The 27708-nt window shown below is 39.1% G+C and overlaps 1 protein-coding gene across 9 annotated transcripts in view; it reads left to right on the top strand.

Annotated features, from left to right (window-relative positions):
- PCDH15 (protocadherin related 15) overlaps positions 1-27708 on the top strand; it is a gene marked incomplete at both ends in the record, with an annotated part of 610552 nt that overhangs the window by 562353 nt on the left and 20491 nt on the right. For all 9 annotated transcript variants that reach the window (XM_080938401.1, XM_080938402.1, XM_080938400.1 and 6 more), the window contains 3 exons: positions 4233-4321; positions 24371-24547; positions 27473-27691. In XM_080938401.1, the coding sequence (XP_080794527.1) occupies positions 4233-4321; positions 24371-24547; positions 27473-27691 (485 nt within the window). The remainder of the gene's footprint in view (positions 1-4232; positions 4322-24370; positions 24548-27472; positions 27692-27708) is intronic.

The following is a 27708-nucleotide window of genomic DNA, read 5'->3' as shown; positions in this document are numbered from 1 at the left end:
AAGTCCTTTGAATGCTTATAATACAGTCCCCACTCTTGGGTTAGCATGCCCTTGATTAAATCCTACTTTTACCTTAGGTAAGAAGGCACCAGTTTGATTGTCCTGTGCTCTTGCTGTTGCTTTCCTCTACTCATTCATTCATTGATTCCTTCCCCTCTACTCATTCATTCATTGATTCCTTCCCCTCTACTCATTCATTCATTGATTCCTTTCCTCTATTCACCCATTCATTGATCCTTCGGGTCCTTATTCAATCTAATTAAGACCTGCCAAATAGGTCCAAGCTTTAGTATTTTCGGTCTGGAGTGTGCCTGATGTTTTTTGGACCCGGATTAATAAAAATCTGGTATGAAATTTACACTTACACAAAATCAATAATTGGTAGAGGGCGTTGAGACAGGGTCTCACTCTGAATGCCAAGCTTGCCTGTCCTCTCCTGTGAGATTTCAATCATGGCCTACCATTCCTGACCAAAGGGGTTACTTTCAAAGTGTCTGCCGAAGGCCCCATTTATGAAGGTCTGGGTGAGAAATACATGAGACACTGAAAGCACTAAATAGTGAGACCCTCCTGGGGACTCTCCACAGCCCACAATGTCGCCTCAGCATCCTTTCTCAAAGTAGAAGTCGCAATTGTTTCATCATTAACTCAATAGCTCTTGACTCTGAGGTAGATCCCAGCAACAAGGGAGAGGAAGAGGCTGCAGCCTACAGAGACTGGGTTCTGATTACTGCGCCTGCTGCTGTAGCTGCCTTCCTTCAGGCTGCTGGGCTTCACTGCAACCCTGCCTGATCTTTCCTAATCTGATGTTTAAAATAAAGGGAAGAAACAAAGAGAGGGAAAGCAAAAGAAGGAAGAGGTCAAAGACAGAAGGAAAGAAAGAGGGAGAAGGAAGAAGATGTGGAGGAGGAGAGGAGAGGGAAAAGGAGGGAGAATGGGATGTGCAAGTTTTAGAGCCACAGTCCTGGAGATTTTTCCCTGTGTATTTTTTTACTTCTGAAAGCTTAAAACTCAAAGACAAAAACAAGTATGTGGATGGGGTGTGGCTGCTGATAAGGAGTGAGAAACAGTTCAAACTTCCAGTGCCCACTGCTTGACTCTATTAAGAATCAGACAGATTCTTAATACAGACTTTGAGAAGATAAACTAGCCTCACACCATATTAGGCCCACACTAAATTTAATGGTATTCTGTTGAGTTATGAATATTTTCTGCAATATCTTGAACCTAGTTCCTTGGAAACAGTGGTGCGGCAGATCTGGACCGGTTTTCTTTCTTTCTTTCTTCCTTTCTTTCTTTCTTTTTTTTGCACAAATGTAGAGTCATTTATTGTGATGAAAAATAGCACAGCATGTAACTCAATAACTCAGTGTGCCTCAGATCTTTGGTGTATGAGATCACGGCACAGGGATTTAAATTCTGCTGTGATCCTAGATGGCAGTCAATGGGCACATTCTTATTACAGACACAACAGTTTATAATAAAGTTGGTGGAAGATGGCGAATATTTTTGCCTTTAGGTGAATCAGAGAGGAAAAAGATGGTTATTCAAGTGGCAGGTTTGAGTCTGGTTTCAGAAGTGGTGAACTCTGTTCTTTTTCCTTTCATAGCTCTTCTCCGAGTTTTCTTACAGAAACCTAGATAGGAAGGGAATATAAACAGGAAGTGAACCAAGGACCCTAGCAAACCTTCTTCCATCTCCACTGTGAGGACTAAAAGGGACTTCTTACATCTTAGACTCTCCTCCCCCCCCCATCCCCTGTGCTCTTCTTACAGCATTACAACAATCCATTGTGCTCCTTACTTTGTATGAACACTTACATTTTCAGTATTTTGCTTATTGTTCATTCACTGAAGAATTTATCAGCTCTAGTAATGTGAGCATTCAATCTGTGTCCCATTGTAGAAACTAGCAGCTTACTCATGAAGAGATTAGAATTGCCAAATCTGTATGCCATGCCATTAGGCAATCCAATGAATTTTCAACTGTACTAACTAGTGAAAACAGGGTAGTGGACATATTTGTACATTCCAGTATTACATTAATAATTAGCAGTTTCTTCCAGTGCTTGGACCGGTTTTTATACTTGGCAATGCTCAAGGGAAGCCAGCAGTGACCCTACTGCAGGAACGGATGTCATCAGATTGCAGATTTCTGTTCCCAGTCAGTTACTCTTTTGTCTACTTTTGTCATCTAAATTTCCTGTCTGATTCATAGAGGCTTTGGAAATCCATCTATTAATAAGTGCATCTAGATAACTTGGAGCCAATATGGAAATTATATGGGAACATGAATGCATTTCCTACGGCAAATTATATTGGGATACTTGGTACTTACTACAATCAATCTGGGGTATCCAATTTTATGGCTCTGGTGTGCACACACTAATGTGACAGTGATGGTACATGGATATGTGTAGGAATTTTTTAAGATTAGACTTCAGATTCTTGTACAAATATATGGCAGCAGGACGGCATACAAACTACATAGCAACCCAGCCCTCACATAAAAGGATTGATTATTAAACTGTAGCTATGGTGGACTAGCAAAATTACTTAGCTGTTAAGAGCACTAGCTGTTCTTCAAAAGGACTCAGGTTCAGTTCTACATGGTGCTCACAACTGTATGTAACTCCTGTTCCAGGTATCTGACACCCTCATATAGACATATATGCAGGGAAAACACAAATGTACATAAAAATAATCTTTGTTAGAAAAAGAATGCAAAAAAAATCCCTATATTAATGATACATACTTTGATCTCTGCCCTAGTTAGGGTCACTACTGTGGTGACAAAAATACCATGACCAAAAGCAAATTGAGGAGCAACGGATTTATATGGCTCGTATATGGTAAATCACGAACCAAGTCAGGGACTCAAAGCCGGTAGGAATCTGGAGGCAGAAGTTGATGCAGAGGCCATGAAGGGGTGCTGCTCACTGGATTGCTCCTTATCTTGTTTAGCCTGCTCTCTTCTAACATCCAGAACCACTGTCCCAGGGATCACAGCATCCACAGGGACTGAACCTCCCAAATCACTTACTAATGCTCTACAGGCTTAAGTTCCCTCCGCTAAGGTGACTCTAGCTTGTATCAAGCTGACATAAAACTAGCCATCAAAAATCACACAACAAATACTCCAATTGTTCAATGGTCATCTTATTTAAATGGGAGTCATGTTAATAACTACTTATAATAGTTAAAGATAACACTGAAAGCTGTAGGGTTCCCAAGAAAAATAAAGTAGAATGCAGTCAACATAGAACTACCACTTTTACTTTATATAATCATAGAAGGATCTCATTAAATACTAAATAAATACAGCATAGCCATCAACTCTTGCTAACATTGATAATTTTAGCTTCCCTGTAGATTTGTATGCAGGCATCTCCATGGGTTAAAATCAACAGAATAGACATGAGGGCTGTATGCAAGAAGCCTGCAGAATCTCTAACTCGTTTTACTTCCAGAGTAACCCACAGCAATGAGTAAATTGTCTTTAAATTTTTAAATACAAAATGGTATTTTTTTAATCTGCTGGGTGTTTCTTACCAATGAAATCAAGTTCAACCAAAGTTCCACTCCTGTGCCATTGTCTTAGTCACCTTTCTATTGCTGTAAAGTATGACCAAGTCTACTATTGAAAGAGAAAACATTTATATGGGGGCTTGCCTAAAGTTTCAGAGGGTTAGTCCATTATCATGGGAGAGGGCATGCTGGTAGGCAGGCTGGGGCAGAAGCTGAGAGCTACATCCTGATTCATAGGCAGAGAAAGGGAGACTCTGGGCCTGGTATGGGCTTTTGAAACCTCAAAGCTCACCCCCAATGACACAGTCCCTCCAAGGAGGATACACATTCTAATCCTTCTAATCCTTCAAACAGTTCCCCTCCCTGGTGACTAAGCCTTCAAATATGAGCTTATAAAAGCCATTCTCATTCAAAACCACCACAGTTATCATAGATTTTCAAAAGCAAGCTCAAAGCCAAGATAATAAAATCCACTTAGCATCTAACTTTTAGGTCCACAGCAAGTACTCTACCTATTTCATGCAGTGGTTTGATCCTAAGACCAATAGGAAATTCTGTAATTTTTCAAAAACGAAAATCGTCAAGTGGTGAGTTAAAAACAAGAAACTACAAACTCTAGAGATAATAGGGAAGAGATAATGTTGATATTTAAAATGTAGAAATTTAAATTTTAGAAGTTAAATACAGTCTCCTTTTACTTTGCAGGTCTCCGTGGTCAATCAATTGGATATGCAGGTCATTGTCTCCAATGTGCCCCCTACATTAGTGGAAAAGAAGATTGAAGATCTTACAGAGTAAGGGTTTTCTTTATTAGTAGATCTAACTCCATATCACTATAATCTTGGTTTGGCTGAGCCATGAGGAGGGTTTTGAAAACACTTTCTTCGTGCTAATTTTGCTTATCTTTTTCCCAAGCCGTAAAGTCTCACTGGAAGTAGGCAAGGCAAAGATGTCTCAGTCACATAAGGGGAATGGAGGTAACAGGTAACAGTGGACATTAGACTTGGGATAGCTCACGGTTTAAAATGCTTTGATGCATCCACAAGACTTCAGAGTGCAACATAAGCAAACATCAGACACCATGATTTGAATATGTGCCTTGGAGTGACCATCCAAGACCAGCCAAAAAATTCATTAGTTTAGCAGCATAAATACAAAAAAAAAGTGTTATTTTTCAAAATGGTATGTCCACTGATATGGTTCATCCTTTTAAAGCAAAAGTATGATATTTATTTTTAAAGTCCTTGTTTACTGAACCATTTGGTAGTTTATTCTCCATTGTTTCATGATGTCTGGGAAAGATGTACATTCAATGGTCTGATGGTCTGATTTGATTCCACACAAAGAGGATCATAAGTAATGACTGCCAGCCATTTATTGTGAACGAAGACTTGATGCCTGTCTGAAACAACTGAAGTTTAGAAGGAACAGCTTATATAGGTCAGGCACCTGAGTCCGTTCTGCCTGTGCTGTGGGTAATGTCCTATGTCACAAAATGTTCAGGCTCACTTGTTGGAAGCTCTACCTCTATAGGATGTTAAAAATGTCACTATAAGGCCGCCCCTTGAGTGGGATGTTTTATATGTACATGTCTTATACATACATTTTTAAGGACTCTATACATAGACATGAGAGATTCAGGGGATCTTAGTCCTTCTCCCCAAGTGGCCACAAGGAACCTATCTCCTTTCTGCTTTTCAATTCTAAATAAACAAATACAAGTACATTTTTAAAAGTGGTATTAACGTCTCGGTTTTAGGTCCTCTGCTTCCTTAAGATCAGTTTGGTAATGACATCATCTGCCATGTTTGACTTAAGCATAAATGTCATTATTGATCTATCTAAATTACTTGTGAGTCTCTCTCTGAACTTGAGGCTGAATTGAACTCTTAAAGCCTCTGCTCAGCTTCTTAAGTGCTAGGTTGGAGTGTGTGCCACATACTGGCTTGCTATTACTGATTCCCTGTTCTTTAATATTCTGGTGTTTTCAAGGATAATGAAGCCACAGTTGCCCCCTTAGCCTGGCACCACTTTCTACTTCTTGCATTCAGCATGTGAAATATGTGCCCTCTGTTGGATTCAGGTGGATAAACACCAACTATTGTTATAAACATGGTGCTCACTAAGAAAAATAACCCTAGGTCTAAATGCACAGTAAAAAAAATCTTCAGATAATGACATAGTTTCTCTTCCAACAATTAAACACTGAATGAAATACAGTAGAGCCAACATTGGATGGTACACAAAATGCCCAGTGGAGCAAAGGCTATCAGTAGCCACAGATGGAACGGAGGATTTTGTTTACCTCTGCACTTCATGAACAAATAAATCCCATCATAATATTAGCTGATGGCACATGACAAACAGGAGGAATCCCTGCTTCTCAGCTACTTTTATTCACGTGTTTTCTTATAACACCAACTGAAAAAGAAAGTGATACCCTGTCTCCCTACTGGCTATTTCATCTGTTTTAATTTTTCCAAATATTCTCTAATGCTTTTGAAATTTGTCCACTTCTCCTTAGATTATAATCTAATGAATACATTAAAGTGGTTCAGTGCCAGCTTCACTCCAGTTTTATAAGAGGCATTTGATGCATTTATTGACTGGCCATTTAACCCAAGCAATCACTGTGCTCTTTCCTTTGTATTGAAAAACATGTATTAAACTGAGACAGAAGTATAAAACCCTTAAGTGTTTATAAGATTCAGTGGTGTCAATGAGAAGCCCCAATATCCTGAGATACGCATATTATCAAAACAGAAACTCTGACTTTAAGGCTTTGTACTTGAAATGGTTTTTCCCAGACTCAGTTTTATCATTTGTAGGGCTAATAAAGCTTACAGGGTTGATGTGGAGAGAAGTAAATTATGCAAGGTGATAAAGATCAAGAACATCCCGGAGTGATTATCGTTCTGCATAAGCTGGACTGGAAGATGAGGTCAGTGGGCTCTGACAGAGAGGGACCAGGCTTTTGCACAGGGTTTCAAGAGAACAAAGCTCTGTGACAGACAACAGCTCTTAATTCATGTGTTAGAGCTTCGTGGCATCTGGTAGCATATGTAATTCTCGAAGCTGTTCTTTCTCCTCTTCAAAGGTGGCATGAAGACATCTGGTTGACCCTTAGAGAATTACATATTCTTTGACAAGGTAGATGAATATGTACCAGTGTTCCTTTTATTTTCATTCTGCTAAAAATAAAACATACAAATCACACACACATACATACACATGAACACACACAAACACACATACACTCAAACATGCATACACACATACATACATATATACATACATACACAAACACACACATACACAAATAGACATACACAAATACATATACATACAAACATTCACACACACACAGTTTTTACCATTATCAGTATTTTAAGAACATTGTTGTTGAACATAGAAGATTCTATATCCATTAACTAATATCTGTCCCTCTGGCCATGGTACCCACAAATTCTGCTCCTAACAATGTGAAATTGACCGTTTAACTCAGGCTGTAGAGTGGAAATATGTAGGTCACCTTTTGTGACTGACTTGCTTCCTTGGGCCTAACATTCTCCAGATTTGTCTATTTTGACCTGTGACCCTATCCACTGTGATCCAGATATTTCGCTGTGTTGGAGCCTGAATTACATCATCCAATATTTTTCAGTTTTATACATTTGCCTGTAAATAGTTCCATTGTAGTTCTGGCTAAGTAAAATTCTATTGAGTATGTATCCTATGTTTTGAATTGTCCATCCAACAATTGCTGGATATGTAGACTAGTACCATTCCCTTGAGATTATGTGTAGAACAGATGTACTCACGGATGGACATGTATTTCTGTAGGAAATGCTAAGAGAAGAATGGCTGGGTGGTGGTGTGGAAGTTGTCTTCAGCTTTCTGAGAAGCCACAGTGATGCCCACAGTGGTCTCCCAACAACACTCCCACCAACAGTGACTCTAGATTCTTCTTTATCCACACCCAGACCAGCATTTGTGCTCATCTTTTCTTTATGATAACCTGTGACCCTGGCAAGGAAGAATCTCAGAGTAGTGGTAACATGGGTTTCCCTGGCAGCTGTCGATGCTGAACACTTCTACACATCTATTGACCATTTTTATTTCCCCCTCAAACATTCTGCTTGGCTCCTCAGCCTATTTTTGTTTAGGTTTGTTTGCTTTCTTAGTGATTGGGATTTTTAGTTCTTTTTATATTCTAGATACTAATCCTTTGTACGATGTATAATGGCAAAGCTTCTATGGTGATCCGTAGGCTGCCTGCGTACTTTGTTAGTCATTCCCTTTACAGAAGATTTTAGTTTTGTGTTGTCTTATTTATCATGATGGCCTTATTGTTTGAGCTACTGGTCATGCATGTTGACGTGTTTCCCCTGATTTTTTTTTCTCTAATACTTTTAGGTCTGCATTATGTCGCAGTCTGGGGTTTATCTTATTGCAGAGTGAGAATCAAGGATCGGGTTTCATTCTTTTATCTGTGGGTATCTAGTGTTCTCAGCACTGTCCAGTCTCCTCCGGTGAGGACTCTTTACATCTTTGGAAAGAAAAATAACAGTAATCACATGTATCTGCAAAGGCTTCCATCTGAGTCTTTTTTTTTTTTTAATTCCACCGTTTACATTCCTGCTTTTGTGGCAGTCCCATGCGGCTTTGGTCACAGTGGCTCTTCAGTGTACCTCAGGATAAGGGATGGAAATGTCTCTAGCCTGCTTTCTACTCAGGGGTTCCTTGGCCTTCTAAAGTCTGTTGTATTTCTAAATTAATTTTTAAGACTTTTCAGTTTATGTCTGTGGAAATGATTCAGGAGGTCTTGGTTGGTATTACTTTATACATTGAATCTATAGAATGTTTCATGTGGTGCCTGTTTTCCCAGTTTATTTTTTCTCTTCTAATCTAAGTGCATTAAGGATTTTGCCAATATCTGGTGTCTTCTACAGTCTTTCTCTTGTGTGTGCAAAGTTTCATTGTGGAGGCCATTTGCTTCCTTGGTTAAGTTTAGAACTATGTGAGTGTGTGTGTGTGTGTGTGTGTGTGTGTGTGTGTGTGTGTGTGTGAAGTAATTTTGAGCAGCTCTCTTTCCATCATCATCTCATTGGCATCCTTGTTGCCACCCGATAGGAAGGCCACAGACTCTGGTGCATTGGTTTGTGCTTCTGCTTTGCTGAACGTTCTCATTAGACCTGAAAGGCTTTAGGTGGCACCTCTGAGGCTTCTTGGAGAGAGGATCATATCCTTCATAGATGGCAATGCTTTGACTTCCTGCTTCCTGATTTTTATCTCCATTGTAGTGTTCCTGTGCCCTTGGTGCTGTATTGAAAGAAAGCAGGAGGGGGCAGTTTTGTATTATTCATGAGTTTAGTAAATCAGGGGATGGTCTCAGCACTGTCCTTTCTGTGACTGTCTCTTCTCTCCAGCTATGACATGAGCAGCTTTCCTCTGTGTATGCCTTTCCTCCCTGACGTGTGCACCTCGCTCCACAGCTGAAGGCAGAAGGCCAGCTGCCTACAGACAAAATCAAATGTTTCTCTTTAAGTCGGCCCACTCAGGTGTGTTGCCACAGTGATGCAAGCAAAGACCACAACATTCTTGGTAACTTTTCATTATTGTTGTTTGAACACAAAAGGAACTTATTACTTTTTCTGAAATATAAGGTTTTTTTTTTTTTTTTACTTTATTTTAGGAGGGAAGGAAGAACCCCTTCCATTTTGAAGAAAGATTGAGCCATTTGAAACTCGCCATTTATAAGAAGCCATATTTCTTTCCTGGGCTGAAAATTAATGTATAATTACCTTTGGAAGCATTTTTGCATCAGTCATTATGTGCAGGAAGTAATATCCTCTTTGAGATGTAGAACAAACTATAAATACATATGTATATCTAGTTTGCACTGAAGTATCCTGTGGCAGAATTTTAATTCCTAGCTGTTGTTAAACCAACTAAATGAGAAAACACAAATATGAAAAATCATAACAGACAAACTAAAAAAAAAAAAATCAATTTGGTTTTACTGTTTAAAGCTCCCACTAGATCTCTCTTAGAAAATATTCCAGTAGGGTGCCCTGTTCGTTTGTATTGCTTATTCTAACATTTCATTCATTTTTCTTTTAATGTCCATAATAATCATCATTCATCCATGCACTCTACTCTGAATTCTTATAATCAAGACTGTATTGGGTTCTGCTGGGAGAAATACACTTACAGAAATATAGTGAAATGATTAGCTTTCTGACGAGATGTAGCTAGAGAAAAGTTAAACGCACATCTGTTCTACCTTTCTGTTCTCCTTTAATGGTATAGCAATATTGATTAAAACAACATTGAAAGCAGGGCTGTTATGCTTAAGCAGCATATTTTGTAGGAATCACTGCTGTGTGTGAGTTTGAGTGTGTTTGTGTGCATGTATGTGTGTGTGCATGCACATGACCACACACATGCATAAGCATCCATGTTTGTAGGTACAGTCACGTGCTTACATGCAGAGAACAGTAGCAGTCCTGCTCTATTGCTCCCGTGTTACACTTTGAGGCAGGGTCTCTTGCTGCCCCTGAGGCTCTCTGCTTTGGCTGGATATCCAGTGATTTCCCCAGTTCACCGGTCTCTACCTCACAATGCCGAGGTGACAGGCACAAGTGGCCATTTCTGACATTTACATAGTGCTGGGGATTTGAATTGGGGTCATCTTCTAAGGTAAGCATTTTTGCTTACTGAGCACTCTCCCAGGTCACCAGAATCAACCAGCCCCTAAAACAATGAGAAAATATCCTTTTTCTTGTTGTCTATTTAACTAGATTTTCATTTTAAAATAACTTGAAAATTAAGGGAGAAAAAGACATGGTATAACCACCCCTAAATATCATCAGCCAGTTTTATTTTCTCCAAATATAAGATGATTCAGTTCAGTTTCCCCCCACCCGAGCATTTGCACCAAGTACACTTGCACCAAATCTGAGTAGGAAGCAGTTTTACTATGAAAATGGGTGTAGCGCTAGCTACTGATCTATCAAGCTGTGCCATTCCTTTTCAGAGACGAACTAATATAGAGACCCCTTTGAAGCACCTCACTTTCACTCTCCATAGATACGAAGTGAATAATTTAGCATTGTAATGTTTTATGCTCTGAAATCCAGAAATTTTGTCAAATAGAGCATCATGTTATTTTATAATGCAACCCAAGTCAGAGTGTCAAATCAATGAATCTTTTACTCAGGATGATGTTCTGAACAGCAGCAATCAATTCTGTATCTTCTGAATTATGCTTATAGTTTTTCTCTTAAGTGTCTATGGTTTATTCATGTTTTTTAGTAGCTCGGACAGAAATTCAGCCACTTGCATTTTTAAATCTCATTTGTATCAGTAATGACAAATAGGGTTGTAAATGCTTTCATTCATGTATTGTGTGTATTGACCACTACATCAAATTATTCTCAGTGGGCCAGGCCACCTTACTCCAGAGAGAAGGAAACAGTTTACAGTGACTTAGACAGTACATCTGGATAAAATACATTAAAAAATAGTTCAGAAAAATAAAATAAAGAAAGTTAAAGAATCTTCAGAAGCATACAGGCAAGATTGCTGGGCTTATGTACTAACCAAATTAAATGAACAAACAAGAAATAATGGTAACAAGACAGGATGAAAAATGAGGACTGATATCAGGGTTTTCCTCTGACCTCCACACATGGGCCATAGCATACTCAAGATTGAAAAACAAGAATAGGAAAACTGTCCAGGATAGAGAGACAGATTAGTTAGTAAAGTGCTTGCTGTTCAAATATGAGCCCAAGTATGGCTCCTTAGTACCTGTGCTCACAATGAAAGCAAATACTAGAGAGGCTACAAAGCCTTCCATATACCACATAGCAACCACCAGACAATGAGCAATTAGTACAGAACATTGTAGATACCGCAGAGCAAACATCAGACAGTGGGCAATCACTACAGAACCTTTCAGATACCACTGAGCACCAAGACAGTGAACAATCACTACAGAACCTTCCAGATACCACCGAGCACCAAGACAGTGAGCAGACCCTTTATCTAGTAGTCCATGGCCAACTCAGTAGTATCTTATAGGAATTGTGTTGCTTTGTTGTTTTAGATGAAATGACGTTTTTTTGTTATTTGTTTACTTGTTTGTTTCTTTGTTCATCTTACTGGCCTTCTGAAAATCCAGTAGCCAGAAATTGATGGAAGGAAATGCATTTCATCAAACATGACTTTTTCATTTTTATTTCAAATTAGCATAAGAGGTACTAGGTCTAGCTGAAGCATTAAATCAAAGTGTGTATCAGTAAATGCCCTTTGTTCTCCCCTATCTTCCTGCTTCTGCCATTTTCCAATTCCTTTGTCTCTTTCATGATCCATGTGTCTCCTTGCTCTGTCTCCTCCTCCGCACCTCCACTCTCCTTCCTCATAACCTATTCTTACTTTCTTTGTGCTTTCTAGTACTTACACACACACACACACACACACACACACACCTCTACATTATGTACAGGCAGGTACGTGCCAGTGCTTGGTTTGTTGTCATTTTCATTGGTGGCTATTGTTGTTTTTCCTTACTTCCTGTCACCTTGTTAGCTTTCTGTGTCCATTCATTTTCCTGAAAATTTTATGATCTCATTTTTTATAACCATAAATTCATTATTCCTTTTTTAAAAAATTTACCTTTGGACGTTTCCCCGGAATGGCATAATTGTGCCATGGGTTAGTTCTATTTTTAATTTTTGAGAAATCTCCTCACTGATTTCCATGAGGATTACACTGGTTTATATAGTCCCACTTTTTTTCTATGGCATGTTGTTGATACCTTTGTTGAATGTTAGGTGGACATAGCTACGTATGGGTTCTCATAGCTATGCCTTATTTACGGCTTCTCCATTTGTTTTCACCAGTCTGCCTGTCATCTTACACCCGTATCAGGATGACTTTGCTGGTTGCTAAAGCTCTGTAGTATAATTGGAGACCATGAGACCTCTGTCTGTGTTCTTTATCCTTAGTATACCCTTATGTTTTGAGGTTTACTTTGTGTATCCTTAGGAATTCTTCGATTACTTTATTCTTGATTTTATAAAAAATGACGTTGGCATTTGGATGGGAATGGTATTGAATCTGTAAATTACTCTTGGCAATATATCTGTTCCCATGCCATTGTTTCTGCCAAATTCATGTTTGCTTTTTTTTTTTTTTTTTTTTTTGGCAGTGTCTTGAAGTTTTTCATTGTGGGGGGATCTTTCACTTTCTTGGTAAGGTTTACTCATATGTACTTTATTATTTTGAAGCTATTATGAAATATTTTTCCTAATATTTTCTTTTGTGAGTTAATTGTGAGAATATGTGAAGACTACTGATAATCATATCCTGCCATATTATGGAAAATTTTAATAGATCTATGAGGATATTTTTAGGTTCTAAAGAGTCTTTTAAGTATAGATTCTCAACATCTGCAAAGAGGAACAGCTTGATGTCTTCTCTTATTTGCAACTATTTTGTGTGGTTCTCCCATCTTACTTCTCCATCTATGATTTCAAATATGTTATTGAATAAGAGAGAAAAAAAGTGGACATCCATAACCTATTCCTGATTCTGGAGGCAATGCTTTTGTTCTTCCTCATTTGTCATAATTTTGGTGGTTTTATCATGGTTTGAATAAGAATGGCAGCCATAGGTATGTTTTTTTTTAATTTTGATCCTCAGTTGGTAGACTGTTTGGAAGGTTAGGGACGTGTGGCCTTGTTTGAGAGACTGTGTCATTGTAAGTGAGGTTTCAAACTAATTACACCATCCCCAATGTCTCTTCTATCCTTTGGAGTTGTGTCTCAAGATGTGAGTTCTTACCTACTGCTTCCGTGGCATGCCTGCCTGCCTGCCTGTCCTACCCTGGTCTTCCCTGCCTGCCTGCTTGCTTTCAGGCTACCCCCCACCATGATTCATGTTCATGGACTCTGTCTAAAATTATAAACCTCAAACTAAATGTGTTCTTTTGTAAGGTGCTCCAGTCATGCGTATTATCACAGCAATAGATAAGTAACTGGGAAAGTATTGTTTTGTGGGCATACTCCATCTATTTCTGTCATAACTTTGGTCATGAAGCCCAGTTGAACAATTCCAAATTCTGTGTCTGCATCTTTTAAGACGTTTTGTTCACATAATATAATTTTTGTGTGTTGACCCAACCTTGCCTCCTCAGGAAGATTCTTGTTCTATTGAGAATTTATGCATTTATTGGCCCGTGGTGGTTGTCTTCTTCTTCTTCTTGCTGCTGCTACTGTTGCATCATGTTGGGTTTTGGTAACAGGAGAGCATTTTTGTGGAATGGATTTAGTAGTGTTTTCTTCTCTTTTTATTTTAAGGGACAAATTAAAAAATGTTTATTAGATTCAGGAATGACTTTGAAGAAAATAGTGAAGGCTTTTCTATTTCAAATCTTCACCTTAAGGTAATGGCTAGGTTTGTTGAAAGCTTTTGTGGAACACACTGAGTTACATGAGACATGGGGTTAAACAGCGTGTGGTCCCTTCTCTTTCTGGGCTTTGCCTGTCTGTATTCTTTGTCCTAGAATGAAATGTAATCTCTGCCCTTGTCTTTGAAATTTTTTTACTTTGACTCTAATCTGGGACCTCCTGGAGCCAGAAACTGTATGTTCTTTTTATACAAACACATTGCTTTTCTATGCATCAATATCCTGTGAGTTAAAATATGCTTTCTTTAATTTAAAATATAATATAAAACGAAGAAGCCTTTGAAAGATGAGGGAAGGCCAGGTATGGTGCTACATACATACCTGTAAGTTCAGTACTGGGAGGCTGAGGGAGAAGACTGTGAGTTGAAGGCTACCCTAGGGTACAAAGTAAGACATTCTCAACCTTCAGAAATGGATTACAGAAGACCTACAAAAGGAGGGTAGAGGTTACAAGTTCTTCCTGCTCTATTCATATTGCACATCAATGCCCATTAGAGCAGAATGAAGCCGCTTTCCAGACATGATGCTGATGGGGTGATGCTCTCCTCTCTCTCACTGGCTCTAAATCTTAGCTCAGCATCACAGACCTATACTTCTAGAAGCACCACCACAGCATTCTGTGTGGGAGTCCCACTCACGGGCTCCTGCTACCAATAGTATTTGTAAGTTAAATAGACGTATTACTGGTGAGAACTTAAACCCAGGACTATAATTCATTCCTTTTAGATAAATACTACAGTTATTCTCTCATTTATTTATTGCTCTGGGTAAACTTGCATGATGCTAAAGTGTCCTGTATTGATGTAAAAAAATACAGTCACCCACTGTCAAGTGTTCATGACAATGAGCAAGCATCACTGTACTGAATTTCCAGAATGTTGAATGAACACTCTTATTAAAACAGTGCAATCCAGGAGCTCTATGTTCAAACTAGTGAAACTAAGTATCCCACGATTATACAAGGAACAGTCAATGGTATCCAGTGCAGTATCTTACACCAACCAGTCTTACAATGTTTATATTAGCTTTACAAAGCCACAATACTTTTGTGGTATTAGTGTCCTTTCCTGCATGTCTGATGCATAGACAAGTGGCTGACCTTTGCCTATGTATAATAAATATAAGTTTAATAAGTATGTACATATGTAGTTGCATAATAGGTACATATGTGTTAAATATGTATATATGCATAAGTATTATATATATTTGTATTTATTTATACTGAAGAAGAGAAAACCAAGACTATTAACTCTGTACATTAATGCATCCATCAGTACAATATCATACAAAGCATTTCCACTATAAAACAATCCTCAGTACACTCACATATATGTAAGCATTTGATAAATGAACACATAACAGGAATTACTGTCAGTTCTGGTAAAACACACTTATTTCATGTCATCCCTCACACATTTGTACATATTCTGAATCTTATGCCAATGTATTCTTTTTCACGTTGGAATTTATATTAAATTCACACTCTATTATTCAATATAAAATGTCTTTCTCAAAGAACACATGATAGGTCATATTACCTAATGATTAATGTTCATTTCCTCAAGTTTAAAGTACTCATTGACTAAAATCCTTTATTCATAGGACTTTGTGGTCAGCCTTGTTCTGATTTTGTACATTTTATACTTTTTACTTCTATGCTTCAAACACCACTAGAATTTATTAAACTTCTTTTAGAGGGTGTTAAAAGGAAATCATGGAGATTGTCCATGGGCCTCATTCCCCATGCTTTAGCCAGTGTTATCAATATATCCAACCTTACAGTATATTCTATACAGTTGAGCCATTATAAGACCTAATTATCACCTAATTCCAGAATTCACATTATGACTCACTGTGGGTCTAGTATATTCTATGGAATATGTATATGGAATATGTGTATTCCTGCAGCTTCAGTATGCTAAGTTGGACCAGGCATGCCAAGAATTAAAGAGAGGATTGGTGGAAGGCAAACTAGGGCAGAGGTATTAATTCTATGTGGCCACTTTGGAAAGAGCTAATAGAGGGGGGGCAGCAACACTGTCCCTACCCTGAGCCAGTGTTCTAGCTGCTGTCATGAGGTTTAGGTTCATATAGAGGACAGAAAGATTCATAATTAAGCAATCTTGGTCAAGGTGGGATCCAGCACATCACTGACCCATCACTGTCTCAGATCCCGGAACTCCCACAGTGATCAGATGGATTGTTACTCTATGAACTGGTCTCATCGCCAGGGCGGATTACTCTGGTTTCTAGATGAGTACTTCTACTGTATACCACTTTGTTGTCTCAGACAATAACCTTCATATGTAGAGGGGCCTGACGTGTCTGTGTTCCCTTTCCTGCTGGAAACTGATGCTTGCTCAGGGAATGACCTTTTCTTTGTCTTCACTCTTGGAAGGAGATGAGATAGGTTAAATACTGCTATGAGTGGTTAAAATTTTCCATGATGAGCCGAGCAGAGCCTGACCCATAGTAGAAGACACACGCGAAATGAAAGAGGGGATGCCAGTCAGTCTGTCATTCCTTGTAAGTTGCTTTGTAGCTCACGAGGACCCGGATCTCATTCACCCTTAGGATCATATGTTTCTAACTGTCTGAACAGGTAGAATGATTTGTGTACAACATTGTAATATCAAACTTCCCTTAACTAATCCCTAGATCATGCTTTTTATATCTGTGGGTTTGTTGGGTCCAGAATATAATGTAAAATTGCCCTTGTGTATCTATAGGCCACATATTATTTAGGCTGAACATGTATAGACAAACTAGTGTGGTAGCATGTGCACTGTGTTGGTTATCATTAGTCAGGTAAAGATGGTTCAGGTCATTTGGCAGGAGGTGAATAGATTAAATGCAAATGCTATGGCATTTTGCACAAAGAACTTGAAAATCCATAGACTTTGCAATTCCCAAGGAGTTCTAAAGCCATCTCCATGGAAACTGAAGGACAATGGAGTTATTCAGCATGCAGCCTTTTCAGGTTGACTTCCTTCATAAAATTCTAAGGTTTGCTCCCCTGTTTCAGGACTAAATAGATCATTTCTTTTATCCCTGAATGGTTCTTCAGTAAGTGCATGTGTTTCCGGGATGTCACTCTGGCTCTTCCCTGCTCCCTAGGCCTTGTGTTCTCCATCAAATAATCCAAACAAGATGCTTAGAGCTCAGTGTAGAAGACAAGCATAGTTATACAGAACAATAGAAACACACTAGAAAGGTAAGAAAGCTAGAGAGAGCAACAGTCTACACGTTTACTAAGCTTTACCCTATGTCTGCATGTCTCGGGAACAGACGGCATCGCTGACAGAGGCACAGGGTTCTTTCTAAATATTGATGACCACATGTGGCTGCTAGTATGTGTATTGTCTTAAGGAAGAGGGCAATACCGTCTCTTTGATCTTTATCAGAATGCCTTGCCTTAATAGCAATCTTATGATCTTTCGGACACTTTAGGATGCTTCTCTACTGCAGCCAGAAATGGGAGCCAGATCCCATTCTTTTGTCCAATAGTCAAAAAGATCCCCTCCCCCCGCCTTTTCAGTTCCCTGGTTTTACCTTCAAGCTTCCTAATATCTGAATAGTTTCATAACAGATGTACCACAGTTTATTTGTCCAAAAACCTTCTGAAAGGCACCCTTGTAATTTCTAAGTTTTTAAGTCCTAATTCACAGTAAATTTAATGACTAAACTGATATCAAGAATACAGATTTCTGTCAAAGAGAGTAAAAATAATTGCAATGTCACATCAATGTAAAATATGGGATCCAGAGAATTACAAAGACTGAGAGATAGGACAATTGCACATGTCTATGTGACCATGAAGCAAGTAGAAGGACAAGTGCTTAGCTGTTGCTACCCACATGCCAGCAGCTCCCAGGTGCTAGAAATTGAACGAGCTAGCTAGCTTCAGCACATAGAGATGTATCGGAAGAGCTTTGAAGCCACAGGACCAGGTTGAGAAGTCAGGGCAGAGCACAGTCACCAGATAGCAGCAAGAACTCTTAAGAATGACTCATGAGCACACTTGAAAGTGTGGTCTACATTGGGTCACTTGGGACCAAGGCAGGGAAAAGAACTCTGCCTTTTAATTCTGTTTTAAGCAGGAATAGTTAGTAGTTTTAATTATGCATTCTTTTTGTCTTATGTCTAGGTGACATTGCTCTGTTAAAGGTGCCCAAATGAAATCTTTATTCCTTCCTACTTTTCTTCCTTCTTCATTCTCCCACTGTCTCCATCTTCTTCATCTCTACCCCCTCATCTTCATTGTTCTATCCACCCTTAACTCAAAGGGGCAGCCATTTTTCCTTTGTCCTGTGTGATAAGTCAAGTTCAAGTATACTTCCTTTGAGTTCTTCCAAAGGCAATCCCTTTATACAGTGAGGAGCCTGGGAGAGGAAGGGTGGGAGGTTGGGCGTGTGGATGAAACTTGCCTCTCACTAGACATCAGGTTCACAAACACCCTTCACATGCCCTTCACTCTGCTGATCTCTCATTGGTTCAGAAGCTATGTAGATCATTTTGTCCCGTGTTCTTAGCTTTACTTCTCATATGTTCTTCTGGTCTCAAATTTTCTATTTAAACCTTTTATCTCCACTGAATTTTTGTATACGGTAACCCAACCAAAATGGCCAAGTGACAAAAAAAAAAAAAAAGTGTTCCTCAAAGAACAAATGGAGAACAGCTGCATGAAGCAGATGCTAACCATCGCCTGGGCACAAGTCAAGGTCACATAAGGAATTACACCTTCACCATTTGAGAATGATGTTTTTAAGTGGTGAGGGTTTGCAGAAAGGAGGATAGTCATGGGTATCATGAATGAGACGTAAAGGATGTAGCTGCTATAAAAAACACAGAGGAAGTTTTTCAAAATGGAAACACTTCTATGATCCAACAATTCTGCTTTTAGACATCCCTTAACAGAATATCAAAGAGGTGTGTGTATGTCACATTGGTTTTTATGTTATGGAAATCGTGCAAACGTTTAGCCACACAGGGCACATATGATAAAGATAAATGTAACAAATGTTTAGTATGTAGACACAGAAGGTGGGAAAAATGCTTTTATAAGATGTTATCATTTGAAAAGACATTTTAGCTTTATTTTGTTTTTAAGGAAAAATAGGAAGAACTCGAATTAGTACTCATTTGTCTCTCATAATATATATCCAATATCAAAACAGTCCTTCAGAGATTAGACACAACATTTTAAGGGGTAGAGTTTATTTTTAACCTTCATTTATTTGAGGATCTCCAAAGCTTTGAAGAAATTGGTGAAAAATTTCTCATTCAACCTGACTTTGAGTTGGGTGTCTCTCAGAGTGTCACACTGAACCTTTCTCTCTGTGGGATGATTCGCAGTCATTGTGCTCATATAAGAAAAACGTCCTTGGAACATACCAAAATATCCATTATACACTGCTAAACTAAGGCATCTGGGTCCACAGCCACCTTCCACAGGGCTTTAACCACATGCTCACATTGTTTATGATTTTTAAATTAATAGTACCAGTGAAGAGTCTAGAGGTTGGTTTTATTTTTTTAACTGAATAAAAGCTGCTAGAGGCTTTGTAATGTAAATGTTCAATTTCAATCAAATCCTGTGGAATGTCTGTCCAATAAAAACTGGAGGGTTGGTGGAAAGGAGGTGATTCCATACAGGCAGTAATTTTTCTATTGTATTATTTTTTAGTATATTTTATTTACTTATGTGATAAAATTTGCTGCATCTAACTATAAGTATATTTAAAGGACTTGAAACTTATAATCACTAATATTATGGAACTGATATGTAAAAGAATGAAATGCTAAAGCCAAACCTCTAAATTAGGCACCTACTGTATGTAACTCTGCCATCTCTACTTACAAAATGTCAAAATTATAATGCAGTTTGACATGGAGGGCCCCCTTACATTTTGTGAGTTTTATGTGACTATTCGGCATTTTATTACTATTGGGAGCATAATTCTCTCAGGAGAAAGAACATCTTAAACTATGGATGGAGGTTCCTTTTCTTACCCATCCACGGACACTGCAGTCTGGCATTCATCGTGGTTGGAAATCAACTTTGTCTGTGAGGCCTCCGTGTTGGGAGGATCTTCGGATGATCTCACCAGAAAGAACCTAAGAAGTGAAGCAGGCAATGGTCGAGACAGCTGTAGAAGGGAACCACACTTTAATGAGACAGGCTTCCAGTGCCTGGCCAAAGTGAAAGATCAATCAAGCAAACAAAACATTTCACTATAATTGGCAGTGTCTCCTTGCAAGCACTGTTACTTGCAAATTCCCTCCAAAATCAAGATTGCAATTTTTCTCCTAATAAGGGCAAAAATAGCACAAGCTGAACACTTAAGACAATGCATTTTTTAAGAGAGCACAAAGTGGGTCAGTTTGATATTTGAAACAATGTTATTTCTAGGTGTGTCAACATTTTCAAATACGTTGCTCTATCAAATACTTCAGAGATGTATCCCAAAGGGAGCATTTAATCTACAGATAAATTTAACCAGGATGTTAGCAGGCACCGATAATCCCAGCACTATTGAGATCATTTCAAGGAATCATGAGCTGTACTGTCTGTCTGTATTGAGACAGTTCTCATATAGATCAAATTGTCCGTGATGACCTTGAGCCTCTGATCCCCCTGCCTCTGCCTCCCAAATTCCAGGATTGCAAGCGTGTGCTGCCATGCCTGCCTTGCATGGATTATGTATTGAAGTTTTTTTGTTTAACGAAACAGAGTTGGTGTTCTAACATAGACTTTAACTGTGAATGTAGAGAGAGGAGGAACACATAGAAAAATACACCCGGAGTATGTCTGTGAGTTTCTCCAAGGAGATTCATACTGGGTGTAAATGTCAAGGAGCCCTGGAGGAATCACTATACATTAGTAAAGATGTCTGGCTCCCCTCTTGCAGTTCTTAGTCTTGTTAATACAAAAATTAGAAATGGACCCCAAAGGGACCTCGAGGACACTTTTATTGAGTTTAAAAAGAAAAAAAAACACAAAACAGACAAGCTGTGAATCTTTGCAAGTACCTGGAAGAGAAATATGGAAAAGGAAAAGGCAAATGCCTTGTGGTTTAGAGTTAAGCCTGTGTGGAGGCCAGCCGCATGCTCAATATGAAGTTTCAAAAGGGAGGAGAGCCTCAGAGAAGGAAAGCTTAAATCACTAAGGAAAGCACACGCTTAGAAAAGAAAATGAAAAGTCACCGTTTTCTGAGTAATGAAGAAAAGCAGACAGACTTCCTAAAGCCCTCTCAGCTACTGTGCTAGAGAATAGGAATCCTGGGAAAGAGCTTTATGTTGTCTCTTCTGAAATGCTAATTATTTCTCTTATCTCTTCACATAGTTTTGAATGGACCCACCTTTCTGAGGGGTGATCCCTTCATCAGGTTGTTGACCCGTCCAACTGAAATGTTAGGTTTCTACCAATACTATCCATTCTTTTAACTGCTGGAAGTTTGGGGTCTCTAGTCAGAACAGAACCAAGGACATTTTCAGCCTATGGCCAAGGACGCAAACTGAGGTCCCCATGCTTAAACTGTTATGTCCTCTCCTGTCCTTATCATCCTCCTCTCTTTAGAGGTAACCACCACCGGTGACATTCAGAGAACCGGGACACTAGCCAAAGCTGACTCCATACTGCTGAGTAGGGTTTAAGACATGACAATTGGGGTGCTACTCTAGTGGGTCTATCTCGGGGACCTCAAAAGTGCATCATGCTTATATGGTGTAACAACCAGCTGTAGGAAGAAAAGGAATTCTTGACTATCGCCTATACTAGAAACTAGAAATGTGAGGGAGAAGTAAAGATGAGAGTTATTACAATCCCAATGCCTATGCAGGAAACCAGGAGAAGCCAAAGATGTAGGATGTGTGTTAGCAATCCATCTCAAAGTCTGTTAAGAGTCCCTTGAAAAGCTCACAAACCCCCCCTCTGCTATATCGTCTCCCTGTTTCCTTTAGGGTCTAAGACTGAACTAGAGAATGTTGAACCAAGGATCTGATTTAGAGACTTTGGTAGCTGTTTAAGTGACTAGAATCACACTGGGAAGACCCCCCCTACCCAAGATGTCTTCCAGAAAGGAAGAGAAAGGATACATTTAATCATCATTTGATTTTTAAGTTAAAATAACAGTGGACCTATCTCTCTCTCGGCAGCAAGCAGGCACTGTGGTATTGAATTGAGTCAACATCATGGGAACTTATATCTGGGACTCTTTTAATCAATATCATTACTGGATTTAAGTCTAAAACTTAGGGAACCATCATCCCTCAGACGGTTATAGAAATGTACCAATTATCTTAATCTTTGGTTATAGTTTCTTTGTGGGTATTTAAGGTCAAGAAATTGGAGAAAATTAGCCATTTTTTATTTTTTACTACTAAAGCCCGTTGAGTGTCTAGCCCTCAGAGGTGAGAAGGCTTGGAAGGAGCTTCTAGCTCACTTAGTTATCCATTTAGTAGTTACTCCATCTGACTGAGAATGAGTTAAAGGCGATGCTTGACTGTAGCTTCACTTGGAAGCACTGAGGAAATTTCCCTGTGCTATAGACACCAGCTAAGAGCATACGCACTGAGGTATCCATGGGCTCCTAGAACAAGAGCACAGGTGGTTCCCAAGTATTACAGGACAATTTTATAAATGACACCCCAGTCCCCTGGGATCTAGTTAACCTTGGAGGGCAAGGGCACACTATTTTCCTGTTTAATGCCTGTGTCCATATTAAATAGATCTCTATCTGTGATGAGCACACATCCAGGAGGAGGTCAGTTATACCAGTCCTGGGACTTTTTAAACCAGCATACAATATTTAGATAAAGCTTGGACACACCCAAAAAAAAATCCCTAAGTTTTGGAGATGAACTTTGACTTGATCTTTTTCTTTGAATCTGGTCCTCATGGATGTGACAATAAGCAAAGAGATAATTTAAGGGAATTCCACTAAAGCAGGTTGAACTTTGATCTTAGAAGTTTTAATAGCATGTATCATATAATTCCTAAACTTCATCTTGAACATGCCTATGCACCTGACTTCTGACTTGGTGCCAGGGCTAAGATCACATCTTTGGCCTTGTCTGTGTCCTTATTGCTTCTCTTTATCTGCTCTTTGCACCCACTCAAAATCAAAAGCCAGGGCTATTGTAGATCACTCTCTAGACTCTGTAAAGAGTGAAATGATATTTTACTGCCTTGTGGTTTCCTGGGAACTTACAAAGCCTCGTGGTATAATAATAGGCACAGAGACAATACTGTGTCACTTTACATCCTGCATATACACTGGATTCAAACTCCTCTTACAAAAATGCCAACTTTATTAATCTCTCTGTGTCTCATGGTGACATAAAAGAACATAAATTGAAAGGGAGTCTGTAAGTAGGAAAGAAAATATATCAAAAAGATGTAAGAATGACAGTATTTTGGGTAAAGGAGGATTTTTGCAAGAAAAGACTGTGTTCTATGGATTGAGTTTTAAGGCAACCTGTGCTACACAGTAAGACACTGGCTTAAAAGGAATTGCCATATATGGTTATTGCTAATACATTTCCATTTAAATCTAAGTCTTTAATACATACCCTAATGTGTTCTACAAGTGTTTGATGATATAATGTCTTAATAATGTAAGCTATTAAAGAAATTTCTATTTATAGGAATATAGAAAGCAAACAACAAATGTTAATAATAGGTATTTCCAATTAAAAGCAAGTTACAGAACTAGAGAAAAGTTATACTTTAAAGAAATTATCTAATGGCTAACATTATTTCTGTCTTTTCTACTAAATATTTCTTTTTCCGTATAAGATGATAACACTGCTTTACATTTTTTCTATTTCTCATGGCTAGCTTCTGAGCCTTTCATGGAATATTTAGTCTTGTAAACGCACCAAATTTGTCAACACTCTTCCACTGTGGCCATGTTCTGAGGATCTTTATAACCCTGAGGAAATGGGCTTCCTATTCCTCCACCATGTTAGGAGTGTCATACACTACTGTACAGGTGTCATTTATGACATCAACAACATCGGGGCAGAGTCCCAGTGTCCTGTGGCTCCTAAAGCAGAGGCTGCTTCATTTGCACACAACAGCTGACATTTTCCACGAGCTAGGTAAACACTCAACTGATGCCATAAACTCAGGACTGGAGGTTTAAAATAGCACGTGGTCGATAACCTCTTTCACATATTCAGCCTCTAGCATCATTTGAGAAGTAACTGCTGAAAACCCATATAGACATTTTTTAGTAAACACTAGCCAAAAAAAAAAAAAAAAGCTGTCATTTACTAAATGTCATTTCAGGTAGAGGATTACTTCTTTCATCCCCCACTAAGTCCATCAGAATGTCATATTTACGTGTTATTGCATGTTCAGGATTTTGGATCGCTATGTCCAGGAGCAAATTCCCGGTGCCAAGGTTGTGGTGGAGTCCATAGGTGCCCGTCGCCATGGAGACGCCTTCTCTCTAGAAGACTACAGCAAGTGCGACCTGACTGTCTATGCCATTGACCCTCAGACCAACAGAGCCATCGACAGAAATGAGCTTTTTAAGTAGGTGGTTTTTAATTGCACGTTACCTCCATGCAGGGACAGTGGCACCTATAGGTGATTCTTATTTACGGACAGCTGGACTGAGGTCAGAAACCCCATGGGCAACAGGAGTTCTGCCGAAGTCAGGAGCCAAAGCAGCGCTTTGAGATCCCCTCAAAGGAACTCCACACTCCTGATGCAGGAGTCCAGCTCACAGGGGGAAATGGACTCTTAGTGAGGTGATTGTCTCAAGAACTTCAGCAGGTTTGAAGGTTAGGTTGGACACTGAGCCTTCTTCCACATAACTCCATGGTGAGAGAAATAAACAAATAAACCCATCTCATGTCCTGACTCAGAAGAGCTCAGGAAAGGAAAAACTACTGCCACGTAGCTCTAATTCTGTATGATAGCTGAGTCCAAAGGATAAAAAGAAATGTGGGTATGAGAAGGAAGAGGAACATAGGAGAAAGAAGAAAAACCAAAAACAGAGAGGAAAGGCTAAAACTTGAGTAAGATGCTATTGCATAATTTCTGTAGGCCATTATTCTAATTCTCTCACTGCCTTATCCAGTTTTTGCTGGACAACAGTGCCACCTAGTGTCCTAAAGATCATTGGGAAGAAATTTTACTTAAACTTCGTTTTAATTTAAAACGTATATCGATACGTAGTCATATGTAAACACAGTTCATATGAACATGAACCAGACTTTAAAGGCAGGTTCATACATTTGTTTCTGACATGTGTTCCCAATAGGATTTTTCCTAGATTTTTTTTTAACCCACCAGCCTCCTTTATGTTCTGCATAAATTTGTTTTAATTTTGGTAATAGGTCTCAAGATTTTAGAAAAAGCATGTCTGCATTTTAAGGATGCTAACTGGTGGCAAAGACGAACTGATTGGGATATAATTTGAACAGCATTCATGATAAAATATCTGAGAACAAAACCACAAAAGCATATAGAAAGTGAAAATAATTTTTGAAGAGATAAAATTTGGCATTTAGAATTTTCCTGAACTGAGAAACAGTAGACATTTTAAGCCTGCAAGTTTTTCATAAGTACTTTATGACTTATTTGTAAACACACATTCACACTCATACTCCAAGACCAAAAATGCAGATCTTAGCATTAAGACTACAGGAATGGAAATTTAGCGTTAGCAAAATATACCAAGGCATTATCATTGTTGCTTAGTGTCCAGCCATGGACAATTAGATTATTCTCTCAATTTTTATTATCTGAAATCTATAAACATCTCCCCTGGTGTTCACCCCCTCCTCTCTTTCACTCCCTCCCTCCTCCGTGTGTGTGTGTGTGTGTGTGTGTGTGTGTGTGTGTGTGTGTGTATGTGTGTATTCTTTGATCCAAAGAAAAGAAACAAAACTAGTAATAATAATTAGCAAACTTATTACCAGATCTGGGTTTGAACCTCATTATATATATGTAAGATACATACATATATGTGTGTGTGTGTGTGTGTGTGTGTATACACATACACATATATATACACACATACATACATATATGTATATATATATAATTATAAGAAATATACTTCATTTTATATATGTTACATATTTAAATATATGCTACTATATCTTAAAGTATGTCAGAGAGGAAAGACAGACACAAGCATTTTAATTATTTTATGTTGTTTCCTGGAAATTTTTAGTTAGGAAAACTGGTAGATTCTATTGGCTGATGGGGCCACTGGGATTCTTACATGGAAGGGCACTCAGCTGCCTAGTGGAAATCAGAGTGAGGGCTGTGGTGATCCTTTACCTCATCCTCCCCAGCTCCGTGATTGCTGCTTCTCTCAGCTCTTAGAATAAGCAGCGTATAATTATCAGCTGTACTTTCCGTCAGTTACTCTGACAAAAAGCAACTTAAGGGGGGATAAACTTTACTTGGAGAAAAGTTATTGACAAAACCAGTTTATAGCCTGCCCCCCCACACACACACCCTCCATGGTAGAGTAGTCATGAAGGTTGGGTGTGGACAGAACTTGTAAGGTCACCCACAGTTGAAAAACACCGACCAATACAATATCTCGGCTCAGATCTTCCCTTTATACGACCCAGGATCGCAGGTCCAGTGAATAGTACCACCCAGAGCGGGTAAGTCCTTCTTCTCAGCATAATCAAGGCAGTAGTTTACTGTAGTCGTTGTCAGTTAATTCTGTTCATATTGCCTGTCAGTGGTGCCATGCGTTCTTTACTACCCGCTCTAATGTTCTGGGCTCCCAAATGAAAGGCAGACAGACGGACAGACACACACAGCCTTCTATTTTAATATGTCTTAAACATCTCAGTGGCTGGGCCACTTCTAATCCTCCACATGGCTAACACCCCCCCCCCCATCTCCTCTGTTATCTATCCTTCTTGTCCTAGACCCAGGTTGGGGGATGGGATAACTGGGTCTGCTCCTCCCCAGATCTCACAAGATTGCTGTGCTCTCTCTTCTGTAGCTCTCAGTCCTGACAGCTCTGAACCCTTCTTCCTCTCTTGGGCTCCTCACCCATGAATGCTAAAACTCCACCTATGTCTTCCTGCCCAGACACTGGCTGCGGGCAATTTTATTTACCAATCAAAACCAACTCGGGGCAGGAAGACCCTCAGCATCTTCCATGTGGATCCTTGTGCATTTTGAGGAACCCATTTAACATAACACACAACAGTTTACAGCCATCTCCAGAGACTAACCCTAACCTAAACCATCCTTCATAGCTATGCTTGCTTCCCAGGTCTCAAGTTAATAATCAATACCGACTAACCATCACCCAGTTTGTCTTTTGAATCCAAAAACTCTTAAAAGATGCCTTTTTATTAATTATTTATTTGCCTCCCAGTTCCTCATCTCATTCCCCCTTCCCCTTACATGTTTTAATATCAAAGCGACTCCTCTCCTCTAATGTAATTAGTTTTTCAAATCTGTCACACAACAAAGGTTCCTGGACGGCAAACTGCTCGATATCAATAAAGACTTCCAGCCGCATTACGGAGAAGGAGGACGCATCCTGGAGATTCGGACTCCTGAAGCTGTGACGAGCATCAAGAAGCGAGGAGAAAGCTTGGGGTACACAGAAGGGGCCCTGCTGGCCTTGGCCTTCATCATCATCCTCTGCTGCATCCCAGCCATCTTGGTCGTCTTAGTGAGCTACCGACAGTGAGTATGAGGTCACT

The sequence above is a fragment of the Micromys minutus genome, assembly GCF_963924665.1.
Source record: "Micromys minutus genome assembly, chromosome: 25".
NCBI classification, from domain to species: Eukaryota; Metazoa; Chordata; class Mammalia; order Rodentia; family Muridae; genus Micromys; species Micromys minutus.
This window is presented reverse-complemented; position numbering and strand designations above follow the sequence as displayed.